Genomic DNA, 15,084 nt, shown 5'->3' on the forward strand with positions numbered 1-15,084 from the left:
AGAGGAAGAGGCTGAAAGTACAGGAAAGGAGAATGATAACCCGAAGCAAAAGTCCTGTAATGAGTGGGAAGGAATAAGATTTAGAGCAAAAATGAAAGCATTATCCTTCAACATTTGTTTCTATAAACTAGAAACAAAAGACCCAATGATGGGTAAAAAGAAATATCAATATATAGGTTGGAGACTTGGGGTTAAAGAAATTGACCGTTAGACTCTGTCATCTGGTTGTAATGGAGGGAAAGGGGACAGGGTTTTTAAAAGTGAAGGTTTGGAAAGGGATCGGAAGGAGGAGGGCAGAGACAGACCAGGGTAATAAAATGGGTTGCTGAGTAGTAGTGGAGAAGGAAAGGGTAGTGGGAGAGTCTCTGATGTTAAGTTCATAACTAAATTCATCTGACAATGCACATCCTTCTATCCTCCAGTTCCTTACTTGTAAATGTTTAAAATATTTAGCGATTAAGTGAATACACTAGAACCCTGGTGTTTTCAAACGTGTGACTGAATTAAAATCATCTATAGGCTTTTAAAAATTCAAATATGGAGCCCTATTCTTATTTATTCAGAATTTCTAGGGATGAAGCTCTAGCAAGTGAATTTTCTATAAATGATCTCCAAGTGATCTTGAGGGACATTCTTGTTAAAAAGCACAGAACTAGAAGATAATCAACTGGCTAGAAGAGAACTAATGCAAAATACAGTTATTACTAAATGGCCCTTAGACAGGGTATGCGACAGTGGCTGACCATTCAAGAAAGCAAAGACTTCAGAATATAAGGATATTAAGATCAGTAACGAGAAAGTAGGGCTTCCCAGGTTGCGCTACTGTTAGAAGAACCTGCCTGCCAATGCAGGAGACTCGAGAGACATGGATTCGATCCCTGGGTGGGGAAGATCCCCTAGAAAAGGAAATAGCAACCCAGATCCAGTATTCTTGCCTGGGACATTCCAGGGAAATCCCATGGACAGAGGAGCCTGGCAGGCTACATACAGTCCTTGGGGTCACTGAAGAGTCAGACACGACTGAGCGCGTACAGACACACACACACACACACACACACACACACGCCAATGAGAAAGTAACATACACATCACAACATAGTGTTAAATGAAGCGCGTTAAGGTGAAGCTGAGAGCTTGGAGGAAAAAAATGATTAAAACTAAAAACATTTTACACGTCTGTTCGAAACAGTGTCTCACCTCAAACTGTTAGACTCAGTGTCTTACCCCTAAACTTTCTGTCACATTACTCTCAAGGCTTAGCAGTACAAAAGTGGGGTTCATGGTGCTACAAAAAAAAACAGGAAAAACAAGAAAACTGCAGGGACGGCGCCTGGAAAGGGAGAAAAAGAAAACGCGGTAATGAGAGAACGGACGCGAACTCCTTTCAGGGCCCAGAAGCCCCAGGACTTGGGACGCGACGTACACCCGACCCCGGAGCCTTTCTTCTGGCCTCGCCTAGCACTCACCATAGCCTCAGGGATCTTAGCACAAGGAAACAGCTTTCTTCTCAACAGGAAGGAACCAAAACCAACGCCGGGTTACTCCGGCAACAAAGCCCCGCCTACTGCCGGACTCCAGCCGGGCCGCCAGTGGCCCGCCCCTTCGTCTCTATTGGCTAAGAGTAAACGCACCTCCGCCCACTCTGTCGACAGTCGCCTAGGGTGACGGAACACCGCCTACCTCTTTCCCCTATCGTCACTTCCGTTTGGTGGACAGGTGACCGGAAGTTGAAGATACTACGTGGCTAAGGCCCAAATAATCTACATTTTTTAATAGGAGTTTATCCAGTTTTCACTTACTCAAGTCTTACACCATATGTTCTATGTTACTTAAGTTTAAATGCATCGCAGAGTGAGTTGACATTTTTCTTTTGGAAAATTTTCCGGAAACGAAACCCTGAGTAATCGGAAGTGATTATTTGTGAACCAGAAGTTTGATGTCACCAAGGCCTGGGCGGATCGGCTTCAGAATGCTAGAGGAGTGCCTGTCGTTAAACCAGTGAGATCTGGACGAAGAATCTGTAAAGTGAGGCCCCCTGCAGTAGGAAGAGTAAGAATCTGAGAGGTAAGTCCCAGAACGGACTTGTGTAACTAAGAGGGAATTTTGGAAAGGGACGGCGGCACGAGTTGAAGTTTGGGTGTTGAGCCGCTTTGGATTTAGGGAAAGGTTGCCTGTTGTTCCAGAAAGGCTTGTACCGCCTTTAAGGCCATCCATACATTTCTGAAAGCATATACTATGCCATTTTAATTTTATTACCAAGAAATGTAAATTAAGCTATGAATTTTTTTTGTCGCTTGTCAAACATTTGAAGAGAAGCTCCTCTGTGATGTATTTAATGAACAGTGGGTGGTGGTGGTGGTGGTGGTGGTGTTGTTAGAAGCTCAGTCGTGTCCAACTCTTTGCGATCCCATGGACTGTAACTCGCCAGGCTCCTCTGTCCATGGAATTCTCCAGGCAAGAATACTGCCATTCCCTTCTCCAGGATTTAGTGAACAAAATAGTGTCAATGAAGTCTTGTGAGGACTTAATTAGTTTAAATTAATTGCTTTTAAATTCCTGGTGTCCATCAGTGATACAAAAGCCCCTATATTAACTACAGTACTATTTCTGAGCTAAATTTAAGGACACACATATGATCATTTAGATTCTACTGGTGGTAATTTACAGTAAACAGTGAAATTTGAAAGTAAGCTACCCCTAATTTTTTTTAAGATATTTGGTAGCCATAACTATATTACCTTGTGAAAAGGGGCTTTAAGGGGCACTTCCAAATGCAAGTTTACTAAATGCAGCAGCAAGTAGAATATCATAATATTAAAATTACAGGGACTTGGTGAATGTGTTTATATGATACTGTTTTAATTTTTTCATTTTATACATTTTTAGGTTTTTCAGTAGAAGTCTTGGGGTACATTTTCATTGGTGAAAAACAATGACTACTCTTGAAAGCTTAGAAACCAAAGGTAAGTATTCTTCTTTTGGTGATAATTATTTTTAAAACATGAAATTTCTGACAATAAGATGAAGGAATGTTTCAGCCAGGGAACCAAACCCCAAAGAGCCCTTGGGAATCATCTGTGCTTCATATCTCTTCATGTTTGTTTTTTAATACAGTGTTTACACTTCAGCACTTCAGATATATGATTGAATATTAACATTGTTCGGTAGTATTTACTAGATGGCTACTGCTGTTAAACAGTAGTGAGAGCAAATGTTTTAGAGCTATGTTCTCTGTCCACTAGAAGATCAAGATTTAAGTAAATAAGAGCATACCTTTTTAAAGATTTAGGTAGACAGACAAACAACTGGCAGATATAGAATACCTTTTTCTTATTGCATTGGTTAGGGATACTGAAAGAATCACAAACTGGTGACTTAAACAACAGAAGTTTATTGTCTCAAAATTTTGAAATCTAGTAGTCCAAGATCTGGGCTTCCCTGGTAGCTCAGCTGGTAAAGAATCGCCTGCAGTGCAGGAGACCCTCATTTGATTCCTGGGTTGGGAAGATCCCCTGGAGAAAGGATAGGCTACCCATTCCAATATTCTCATGCTTCCCTGGTGGCTCAGACGGTGAAAAATCTGCCCATAATGCAGGAGACCTGGGTTCGATCCCTGGGTTGGGAAGATCCCCTGGAGGAGGGTATGGCAACCCACTCCAGTATTCTTGCCTGGAGAATCCCCATAGACAGAGGAGCCTGGTGGGCTACACTCCATGGGGTAGCAGAGAGTCAGAAACGACTCAGCAACTAACCACAGCACAGCACAGTCCAAGATCATGGGCTTCTCTGGTGGCTCAGTGGTAGAGAATCTGCCTACCAATGCAGGAGACTCGGGTTTGATCCCTGGGTTGAGAAGATTCCCTTGGAGTAGGAAAAGGCAACCCACACATATTCTTTCCTGGAGAATCCCATGGACAGAGGAGCTTGGCGGGCTACAATCCATGGGGTCACCAAAGAGTTGGACATGATTTAGTGACTAAGCATAAACAACAACAAAGTCCAAGATGAGTGTGTTGGCAGAGCCGTGCTGCCTCTGTAGGCAGTAGAGAAGGATCTATTCTAGGCCTCTCCCCTAGTTTCTGGTGGCTTGCTGGGAATTTCTTGTATTGCGTGTCTTGTAGACACATCATCATGATCTCTGCATTTTTGTTCATGTGGCTTTTTCCCTGTGTATGTGTGTCTCTGTGTCCAAATTTATCCTTTTTTTATAAGGACATCAATCATATTGGATTAGAAATGCATACCTCTGTATGATTTCATCTTAACTAATTACATCTGCAGAGACTCTATTTCCAAATAACGTCATGTTCTGAGGTGTGGGACAACATTATGAATATTTGGAGTGGGACACAATTCAACTCAGAGTACTTGCTAACTACATTAGTTAGTTTTTAGTCCTGCTTTGCTTGTCCTTTGTAGAGCATTTCATGCTATTGCTCATTCCCACTTTTTGAAATTCTTTCTATGATTTCCATGAGTTCATCTTATTTTCCATTTACTCTGTGGCCCTTCACTGTCCAACACAGTAGTGACATGTGGCTATTTGAATTTAAATTAATATTTTCTTAAAAATTAAAACATTTTTAGGTTTTCGGGTTTTTTTGAGGTTTTCAGTCACACTGGCCACATTTAAGTGCTCAGTAATCACTTGTGACTGGTGGCTATTGTATTAGAAAGTGCAGATATAGAGCATTTTCATCATTGTAGAAAGTCTTGTTGGACACCACTGCTGTAGCTATAGTTTTTTGTGTTTTTTTTAATTTGGCCGTGTTGGGTTTTCATTGCTTTGCATCAGCTTTCTCTAGTTGCAGTGAGCAGGGGCTACTCTTTGTTGCAGGGCAGGGGCTTCTCATTCCCGTGGCCTCTCTCGTTGTAGAGCATAGGTTCTAGGCTCACAGGCTTCGGTAGGTGTGGTGCTCAGGCTCCCTAGTTGCCACCTGTGGATTCCAGGCTGTGCCAGCTCTAGAGCGCAGGCTCAGTAGTTGTGATGCATAGGCTTAGTTGGTCTGGGATGTGTGGAATCTTCCCAGACCTGGGATCCAACCCGTGTCCCCTGCTTTGACAGCCAGATTCTTACTTGCCACTGTTCCACCTGGTACGGCCTATAGTTTCTTTTTAATCCTCCTCTTCTTCTGGTTTACTTTTTAAATATTAATGTTTCTGAGCCCTCTTTCTCTTCTGCTTTCACTGCTTTAATACTTATGACTTCCAAATCTATAGCTTAGATCTCTTCTCTTGTGATTCAGACCCATACAGCCTACTGTCTACCATCTTCACTTAGACATAGATTAAGTCTTAGCATGTCCCAAAGTGAGCACCTCTTGTTTGAGGTTATTCTTGGGTGGAGTGAGTTATGGAGAAACTGTTTTCTTTTTTTGAGGGGGGGAGGGGGGAGGGCCAGGCGGGGTGGAGTGAGATGAGAAACTATTCTCTTTAGAAGTCACTTTTGCAGCAAGCAGATCTCCAACAGCAAACTCTTTAGAGGGGGTTTAAATGTGTTTAGGAAGTGAAGATCATGCTAATAAATGTTTAATTGAATTCAGTTCAGCTGTGTGTAACAGCATTTCAGAGTCACCAGAGGCTTTTTATAGTATTAGAATAAGCAAATTAGAAACTGAAATGAAAGTAACAAGCTGGGGATTAATGGGAAAAAGAGCAGTTAAATCGTAACTAATATGAAAGCAGTTAGCGGTGATTCTTGGCAAAAAGAAAAGTTATATATGACATTATCATTAGTAATTAAAAGTCACTGCAAGGCCTCTGTGAAATTATTATTTGTTGTTACTTGTTTGTAATGAGAATTAGAGTTATAAAGCACTTTCACATACATTGTTTCATTTGATCTTAATTTTACAGTGAAGTAGATAATTCAGCTATTAGTCCTAATCCTATGTAATATCATGATAACTGTTGTTAGTGAAGAAGAGTAACTTGTATCGCGTGGCCTGAGAAAGGGTGAACTTATCATGGCTGATGTTTGTTGGTTGCTTGCATTTCCTATTACTGCCTCAGAAAAGAAGCAGGATTGGCTTAAGGAGACAGAACTTTCTCTCAGTGGACATTTGAGCAGTAGCCATCATGAGAGGGATGTGTCCTTGCTGCTAGGGCTGTTATTGAAAGGGAAACATTTCAGTAAATAGGAACAACTAGAAAAATTAGAATTCAAATCCAAACCTTTTTCGGAGAGTGAAGTTGAAATTAAAAGTAAAGGGATTAAAGTCAGACAATTTAGTCTGACCTTCAAATAGGAAGGTCTGAGACGTTCAGATACTTTTAATTCCATAAATAGTCTAACTTTTAAGTCTAGGTCTGTAAAATAACAGTTGTTAGGTGAAAAAGGACTCCATGGGTAGATAAATTTGGGAAGTGCTGGATTAAAGGAGAGATTATACTATAGGACCCCTCAGAGCCTCTAATATATTAATGTACATTGTGCAACTCCAAAGAGGTATAGTATGCAGCACTGCCCACACTTATTTGACCAGGGAACTCTATTTGTGGGGCCTGTGACAAAAGGAATGTTTGGATTCCATGTCAGTACATGTGCGCCTAACTCTTTAAATTCACTGCCTATAGTATATTTTTCTAATTAAATGGTAACCAAACTTTATTAGGTGATATTGGTAACATTTAAAATAATATTAATTTAAAATCACCAAGTGATGATCCCTAATAACTGTTTTATAGCTGAACTGCATATGATCTGAAAAATTTGTCAGATTATAAATGAGTAATTACTGATTTTTTGTAATGGGAAAATATTCAGCAATTTTTAAATAATTATTGGATGTTGAAATGAAATCTTCTAGGTGATGTGTTAATGTTAACATTGATGAACTTCAAAACATGTATTCCCCTTTTCTGCACCAAGTATCTTTAAAGTAAGTTGGTGATACAAACATTAGGAGGCAGTCCCTTCCCTAAGGATCTCTCAGCAATTTCATCTACAGGAGAAAAATACTCTTGTGTTTGCATTATTCTGAAAGCACTGTAGGATATAGGGGTTGTGGGGGTCGTGGGGGTGGGGATGTGTGCAAGTTAAATGGTTTGCCCAAGGTCATATAATAAGTGGCAGTAGAGACTTAAGTTTTTGACTCAGAGTCCAGTGTTATTTCCCTTATACGATCCTGCTGAGTTTGAGTATCTGTCTTCATAGATTTAGTTTTATGAAAAAAGGAGAAATGTCTTTTTAATAACAAACTATAAAATGATGTTCTTTTGTTGCCAAAAACTTGGCCTCTGTTCACCAGTGCCGAATAGAAACGTGAAGACAGAGCTTTGGAGGAGGAGCAAAGAGTAGCTTTGTTACTGGGTTGGCCAAGAGGTTCATTCAGGTTTTCCAATAAGATGTTACAAAACCCAAGGAGCCTTTTGGGCAACCCAGTACTTTGCCAAGCAACGAGGGCCACAGCAGGCTAATGCTGTCTAGACTGTCCCTTTCCTGAGGGATGGCAAGGGGTCTTAGAGTTTCAGAGTGGAAAATAGGGTTGTAGATAAGGATCAGGGCTGACACTGTCTTAAATTATTCTTTCCTCATGGAGACATTAATTAAGATCATTAGCAATGGCATCAGGTGGTTCCAGAACTGATTCTGATGGTCCTCAAGGTTATCGTTGTATGACCTCCTTTCTGGAATGAAGAATGCTCACAAAGGACAGGAGCATTTTCTTGACATCAGGTGCTTTCTAGACATCATGTGCTTTGTACAGCTTTAGCAAGAGGGTAGTCATTCTCGGGGTGCAGTTAGACAAGAGAGAGAGAGAGAACAAAACATCTGTAGGAGACAGGGTGAATGGGCAGAAAGAATAAGGGCTGTAACATAATAATGTGGGTGTCTCAACTAGTTTCTGCTACAGCAAATTTGCCTCAGTATTTTAGAGCAAGGGTTGGCAAATTAGGGATCTTAGGCCTTCTGAGAATATTTGCAGTCAGTTTGATAATAGGGAACACTAACTTTGAATCCCACTTAAGCCTAGTGTTTATCCCAAATAAAAGGGCTTCCCAGGTGCCTGCCAGTGCAGGAAATGCCAGAGCTGAGGGTTCGATCTCTAGGTCGGGAGATCCCCTGGAGTAGGGCATGGCACACTCCAGTATTCTTGCCTAGAAAATACCATGGGCAGAGGAGCCTGATGGCTACAGTCCATGGGGCTGCAAAGAGTTGGACATGACTGAGCATGCATGCAAACGCACATCACAAATAAAAAGAACTGTTCTTTTCATTATTAGATCTATATTACAAAAAAAACCACTTTTATTGTTATTATAATTTGAGTTTCATCATTAAAATTTTGGTTTTTTTCTTCATATATAAATGCCTATATAATATCCTTAATTTTGCCTCATGGTCCACAAACCCTAAAATATTTATTATCTGGCCTTCAATGGAAAAAGTTTGCCAACCCCTACTGTAGAATATTTGTTCTTTCCCTGCATGTCACCAATTTGGGAGAAAGGCAGAAAGAATGAGCCGTAAACCTTAGATATGTTTTCATTCTTTAATAAGTGATCACAAGTAGAAATTACTATTGATGAATAATTGAAGAATCGTTTTGTTGGTTCCCTTTAAAGAATGGAAAGGGGTTGATACTTTACTCAAACATTGCCCATAATTACAGAGCTTGTACAGTAGGTCGTTGTCCTTCCACCAGACCGAAGGTAATTGCTCTTGAATATGCCCTGGGTTGGACCTAGTGCGTATGTAATAAAGGCTTCAATGTGTGTCACAGGAAAAACAGAATTATGAAAGTAAGTTACCAGGTGAGAAAACACAAAGCCTTGGCTCCCCAACCTGTCTCCTTGCCTGTGCACATTAGCTAGAAGTATAGATGTTACAAAGAGGGAGCTGCCATGTGATACACGGTACAGCTTTGGTTCTCACAAATGCTTGAGTAAGTAGAACAGTTTAAATAAAGTGTAAACTGAGTTTGAACAAAGTTGATTAAATTTCGTGATTGGAGTTTTATAACATATTTTGTTTGAAAAGAGATTTCTGTTAAGTACCCACTAATGTTTCTTTGGCTTTTAAATGTAGCATTAACCATTTTATGTTTTGTTCTTGAATCTTCATTACCTAAAATTCCAACTTAACAATGTTATGACTTGCTTAGAAATCATATTTAGTTTTACTTCTTCAGGTTCAGAGGGCCTGAATGGTATAGTTCTAGTGTGTCTTTTTGTGGTCTTTTAAATTACTACTCTGTAGTTAATTCGTGGTTCTATATTACTTCTTAAATGCCAGAATGTCTGAGTGACAAGATTAAATTTGCACTAAGTACAGTTAAACAAACTTAAAACCAGGTTTTGAGAGCATGGGAATAGGCCTTTATTTTTAAAACTGTTCATTTTTGGGAATTGTCCTCCATGTTAATATGCATGAATTAAGTACAAAACCCTTTTGCTTTCTGAAGTATTCCTTTTTTCATCTTTTTGAAAGTAGAATCAGTCCTAAAGCCCAAATATCTTAGTTAACACTTAATACAGAAATGACAGATACTTTATTCTACTATAAAATATTTTATTAAATAGAACACCTTAATTATAGCTCAGACGTCATTCTACCTCTTGTCTAATGAACATAACTTGGGATTCCCTGTCCATTACTACATACTCATGAAAAACTCTACAAAAATCTGTCAAATGAAAAAATAGTTCTGGAGTATGGTGATATAACTTTGTAGAACTTTAGTGTAAGAGAAAAGAAGGCAGAATTATGTTTTATCATATTAATTAAGCTTTTTCTCCCCTTGATGATAAACTCTGAAGTTTATCCTTATCACCACTATTACGTGTGCTCATCCTTTTTCCCTTGTTACCATGCATTAATCGTTCCTCAGAGTCTTAGGTACAAGGCATTTTACCAAGAATACAAAGGTAAACACAGGACACACAGTCCCGCCCTCATGGGACTTATATCCCATTGGAAGGCAAAAACAGTGTATTTCTAATTACACTGAACACAATGTCAGTTAACTGTTGTGATAAATGGTAAAAAGCAAGGCATGGTCTTTGCTGTAGCATATAATCTTGGAAGACTAGAGAAAGGCTTCCCTTCGAAAGTTTGAACTGAGATTCGAAAGGTGAGTCGGGAGGATGAAGTTAGGAAGAATATTCCAATAAAAAATGTTTGCAGAGGAAGAGGAAGGAGTCTACTCCTACTGAGACACTAAGAGAAAACAAATAAGGCTGTAACTTAGGATCTGAGGGAGTGAACGGCATAAAGTTGAGACCCAGGAGTTGAGCAGGGGACTAGATCACCGAGGGCCAGGTAGGCCATGGTGAGGATCTTGGTCTTTATTCTGAGAGTAATGGGAAATCATTCAAGGGTCCAATCTGCCTTTTTTTTTAAGCTTGCTATAACTGTTATATAAACTCTGTGGGCTTTTGCAACCTAACAGGGCTGTTAAGAGAGGCAATAAGTTTAGGCTGATACGGTGCAATAGTTTTGGTTTGTGGGAAGGCCCAAAAATCTGCCTACAACGCAGGAGACCCGGGTTCAATCCCTGAGTCAGGAAGATCCTCTGGAGAAGGGAATGGCTACTCATTCCAGTATTCTTGCCTAGAGAATTTCATGGACAGAGGAGCCTAGTGAGGTACAGTCCATGGGGTCGCAGAGTTGGACATGACCAAGGGACTACACTTTCCCAGACCAATTAACATCTTAGCTCTGGATTCATATTTGGACTGAAATCCTAGTTTGACACTGATGATTTGGACAAGCTATTTAACCTTTCATTGCCTCTGTTTTTGTCTGCAAAATGGGTACTATTATGCAAAGTCATGAGACTTGTAAAACCAAATGATACTGATGCATCTGAAGAACTTAGTAGAACTGAGTCCTTGGCACATAGTAAAGTGAATAAAAGCTATTCCTAGGTTTTGGCCTCAATTTTCTCAAATGTATTCTGGACTTGTAAAATGGCAAGGAATCTCACTTGTTGCTCAGAGGAATGTTAGTGAATTTACTAATTCAGGAATTCCGTGTCAGTTAGGTGTCATTCTAGCCATCTCGTCGAGGCTTGCAACATTTCCCATCCTCACAGATTCTCAATTCTTTCTAAGCTCTAAACCACTTATTTTCTTGAATCAATGAGTGAAAGTAGCCTTTTCTTGGAGAAAGGTGACTCAGTGAAGCTTCTTACACTGCTTAATTTGAGATAAGGTAAAATAGAAAAGAAACAAACTGTTCTTTGACTGGAGCAATGGTAGTACAGTAGTGAGCGCAGCTGCCTTCCAAAGGTTATCTGAACTAAGGATGACTAGTCAGGTTGGCTTATATGAGAGGAGATCATTTATTTCAATTGAGCAAATTAGTAGGCATGAGCATCAATGTATTAAGTGTTTCAGAGGAAGGGGGATGGGAGCTATCATTTATCTGCATTTACTTCTGTGCAAGACAGTTTCTACACTTGAAGGGGCAGTGTGTACAGTAGTCAAGGCCCTAACCCTAACCCTAACCCCAGTGAAGGACAGGGAAGCCTGGCATGCTGCAGTCCAAGGGGTCACAAAGAATCGGATATGACTGAGCGACTGAATAACAATGATGATAATACCCTCTACTTACTAGCTGGGTGGTGTGACTGTGGGCAAGTTCCTGGACCTCTTTGTGCCTCATTTTCTTCATCTGTAAAGGAGAGCTAATTACACCTACCTCAAAGGGTGATTTTAAGAATAAAATACTTATATGTAAAGTATTTAGAATAGTGTTTGACATGTGCTAAGTCTTTATAAATGTTGGTTATTTGTTACCATTCTTTCATTGAAGACACAGGTAACCCTAGATGTACTATTAAATCCATTTCGTGGAGGCTAAAACTGAAGCTCAGATAATTTGCAGGGTTTTGTACAGGATTATACAGGAAGCAGTGGTAGAAATGGAACTAAGAACCAGATCTGGCTAATCCCAGAGTCCATGGCATTTCTATAATGTCCTGCTCCTTCCATTTGTTTAGGGCATGGTGCCTGGCCACAGAGTGTTTATCATACTTATTGGGGAAGTGAGATTTAGCATATAATAAAACCCATAAATGATAATCATGGATCATGATTAAGATTCACACTGAGTGTTGAGATAGTTAAGTAGCACAGGCATTCAGAGTATAGGCTAAAAGTTGGAAATTTTTAATGCAGAGTAGAGTTTAAGCTGGCTTCTTAAAGGGATAAGTTAGAATCACAGTAAATGGTGGAAGAAGCCATCTAAAAGAATAAGAAATAGCAGAAACAGAGGCCTGATTAGAAGCCTAGGAGAGAGAGTAGTCCAGTTGGATAGTTTGTGAACCATTCTTTGCTAAGAGTTCACAAACAGGTGAGTCTGTTCTGAGATAGACACTTTCAAATAGGTATGTACATAGCCTACATTTATTTTTATTATTTAAGATTATTGAGTGTCCACAATGTGCCAGGCATTTGATCTTACTACAGCCTTTCTTATCACAACCTTGTAGCATATTTATTACATATTTGTTACTATCTCCACTTTTCAGATTAGGAACTTGAGATTCATAGAGAGTTACATTATTTACCTAGGATTATACTAGGAAGTGGGCTTCCCCGGTGGCTCAGCAGCAAGGAATCTGCCTGCAATGCAGAAGACACAGGAAACATGGGTTCGATTCCTGGATCAGGAAGATCCCCTGGAGGAGGGCATGGCAACCCACTCCAGTATTCTTGCTTAGAGAATCCCATGGACAGAGGAGTGTGGTGGGCTATAGTTCATAGGGTCACAAAGAATTGGACACGACTGAAGCGACTGAGCACAGCACAGCACAGCATACTAGGAAGTAGAAGTGGGAACCAAATACCTTGATTCCAAGTCTCTTGCAGTTTCCACCAAGAGAGAAACCATTTACTTAAGGAAGGTTTGAACCTATAAGACTTCGTTCATCCTTTGTTGACACAGGATTGTTTTGAAATTTAATTTTTATTTGAAAAAAATTTTCTTTTCAGTGCCAGGAATTCTGAATGTAGGGTAAAGTATATCTTGGCATTTCCTGGCATTTCTTTTCAGCAAATAGCTTGTTTTGTTTTCCATCCTACAGCCATCCTTACTCCATCCCCAATCCGAGGAGCAGGAGATGGAATGGAAACTGAGGAGCCGCCTAAATCTATTGAAGTTACTCCTGGAATCCAACCTATAACGCATCACATCCTTCAGAGTCCACGAAAGAAAGCAGTCCCATCAGAGAGCCCAGGAGTTCTTCAGCTAGGGAAGATTCTCGCTGAAAAAGCTGTGGAAGTCGAAGCTGTAAGAATTTTAGTTCCCAAAGCCGCTATAACCCATAATATCCCCTACAAAAATGCAAAGGTTAAGTCTCTGGGACATCATAAAGGAGAACTCCTTGGACAGCCAGAGGGAGTCATAGAACCCAGAAAGGAACTGTCTGAGGTAAAGAATACATTGGAAAAGCTCAAGAACTCTGAAAGGAGGTTGCTGCAGGACAAAGAAGGCCTTTCAAACCAGCTCAGAGTACAGTCAGAGGTAAGAACAGCCTTAATAGCTTTAATGACAATGGCTATGAACATAGAATGAACACAGAAAATATTATAAATATAGAATAAAATATATTTCCTCTTGGAATGTTGTTCATTATAACTTGTCATTACTCCAAAATGCTTCCTCTCAAATTTCCCGTTCTTTTAGTGCCTCTATTAGAATTAATGTTGGGAACTTATATTCTAAACATGGTTGAAGATGACATGTAAGGTACTTTGGACAATGTGCGGTACTTTGGACATTGTACAAGACCACCTGTAAGTTATTAAGGAGGTTACAGTTAAGAACTCACAGGCCAGAGATTAACCAAATCGACTAGTCAGTAATCCTTGCTTTAAGAATCCATAAATTCCAAGGATTTTTTCTATGTATAGATAATAGTTAGAATAAAGAAAATTGTGGAATAAGTATTGGTATCTTCATTGTAAATTGGAAATGACCTATATTGCTTGATTTACTGTCTTTAAACTTTTGCTGTTGTTGTTCAGTCACTAAGCTGTATCCAACTCTTTGCAACCCCATGAACTGCAACACCCCAGGCTTCCCTGTCCTTCACTGTCTCCCGGAGTTTATGCAAACTCATGTCCATTGAGTTGGTGATGCCATCTGACCATCTCTTCCTCTGTTGCCCCCTTCTCCTGCCCTCAATCTTTCCCCGCATCAGGGTGTTTTCCAATGAGTTGGCTCTTCACATCAGGTGACTAACAGAGAAACAAAGTGAGGAGTGGTAAGGCAATATTTGCTAAAATGTAAAGTGTAAAGGCTATTAAAAAAAAGTTCATAGTCTTTAATCTTTACATCTTAGTAAATATTGCCTTAGCACTGCCCACTTTGTTTCTGTTAGATTATACATCTTTGTTCTAGAGGTTAGTCTTTATAAGTGACACCATGGTTACTGATTCTTATCCAAATATGTTTCTAATGTATTTAATAATATATTTTAAATAACTAATTTGAAATTACAAAACTAGTACATATTTATTTGTAAACATCTTAGAAAATACAGAAAAAACAATGAAAATAGTATCACCTATAAATACCATCCAGCTGTAAGTGCATAATTATACATATTGAGTTCATTTTTGCCTTGTAATTTACTTTTTTTAGTTAATATTTTCCCATGTCTCAAGATATCCTATTAAAATATCATTATTAATAGCAACAGTGTTTTTCAGTAACTATACCACATGCCAATACCTTTTATTGGACATTTGTTTTAATTTTGTTTCATTTTTTATAACAGTGTGAAGAACATGATTATAGACATCTTGAATAGCTTTCTTTGCTTAAATTCTTAAAAATCCTAGGGCACAAAGAAACCAATTTTTAAATATTGAAAAAGATTTATAAAACACTGTCATACTTTTTAGCAAAATTTATTGGTTCAGTTTTTTAAATTTTTTCCTTTAAGTGTTGATGAGAGGCAGTTTGTAATTATTATGATAATGATTTGTACTCCCAAGAGGCTCAAATTATAACTGCATGGACTGTAGATTAATAGAGATATAGACATGGTATGTATGTATTATGAAACTTAACTGTTTGATATCACCTTTTGATATGCACTTGTAGCAATGGCAGTCCAAATTACATAT

At 39.2% G+C, this 15,084-nt stretch overlaps 2 protein-coding genes across 2 annotated transcripts in view; one reads left to right on the plus strand and one right to left on the minus strand.

Annotated features, from left to right (window-relative positions):
• The window catches only part of NME7 (NME/NM23 family member 7), a 248,899-nt gene extending 247,327 nt beyond the window's left edge, over positions 1-1,572 (minus strand). Inside the window, exon 1 of the mRNA XM_010836690.1 lies at positions 1,467-1,572. Within this exon, the coding sequence (XP_010834992.1) occupies positions 1,467-1,469 (3 nt within the window). The 5' untranslated portion in view covers positions 1,470-1,572. The remainder of the gene's footprint in view (positions 1-1,466) is intronic.
• A 144-nt stretch (positions 1,573-1,716) lies between these two features.
• BLZF1 (basic leucine zipper nuclear factor 1) overlaps positions 1,717-15,084 on the plus strand; it is a 23,985-nt gene continuing 10,617 nt past the window's right edge. The window contains exons 1-3 of the mRNA XM_010836692.1: positions 1,717-2,064; positions 2,887-2,963; positions 13,035-13,474. Coding sequence (XP_010834994.1) covers positions 2,933-2,963; positions 13,035-13,474 — 471 coding nt within the window. The 5' untranslated portion in view covers positions 1,717-2,064; positions 2,887-2,932. The remainder of the gene's footprint in view (positions 2,065-2,886; positions 2,964-13,034; positions 13,475-15,084) is intronic.

This window comes from Bison bison, unplaced genomic scaffold (assembly GCF_000754665.1).
Source record: "Bison bison bison isolate TAMUID 2011002044 unplaced genomic scaffold, Bison_UMD1.0 scf7180017864064, whole genome shotgun sequence".
Taxonomy (NCBI): domain Eukaryota; kingdom Metazoa; phylum Chordata; class Mammalia; order Artiodactyla; family Bovidae; genus Bison; species Bison bison.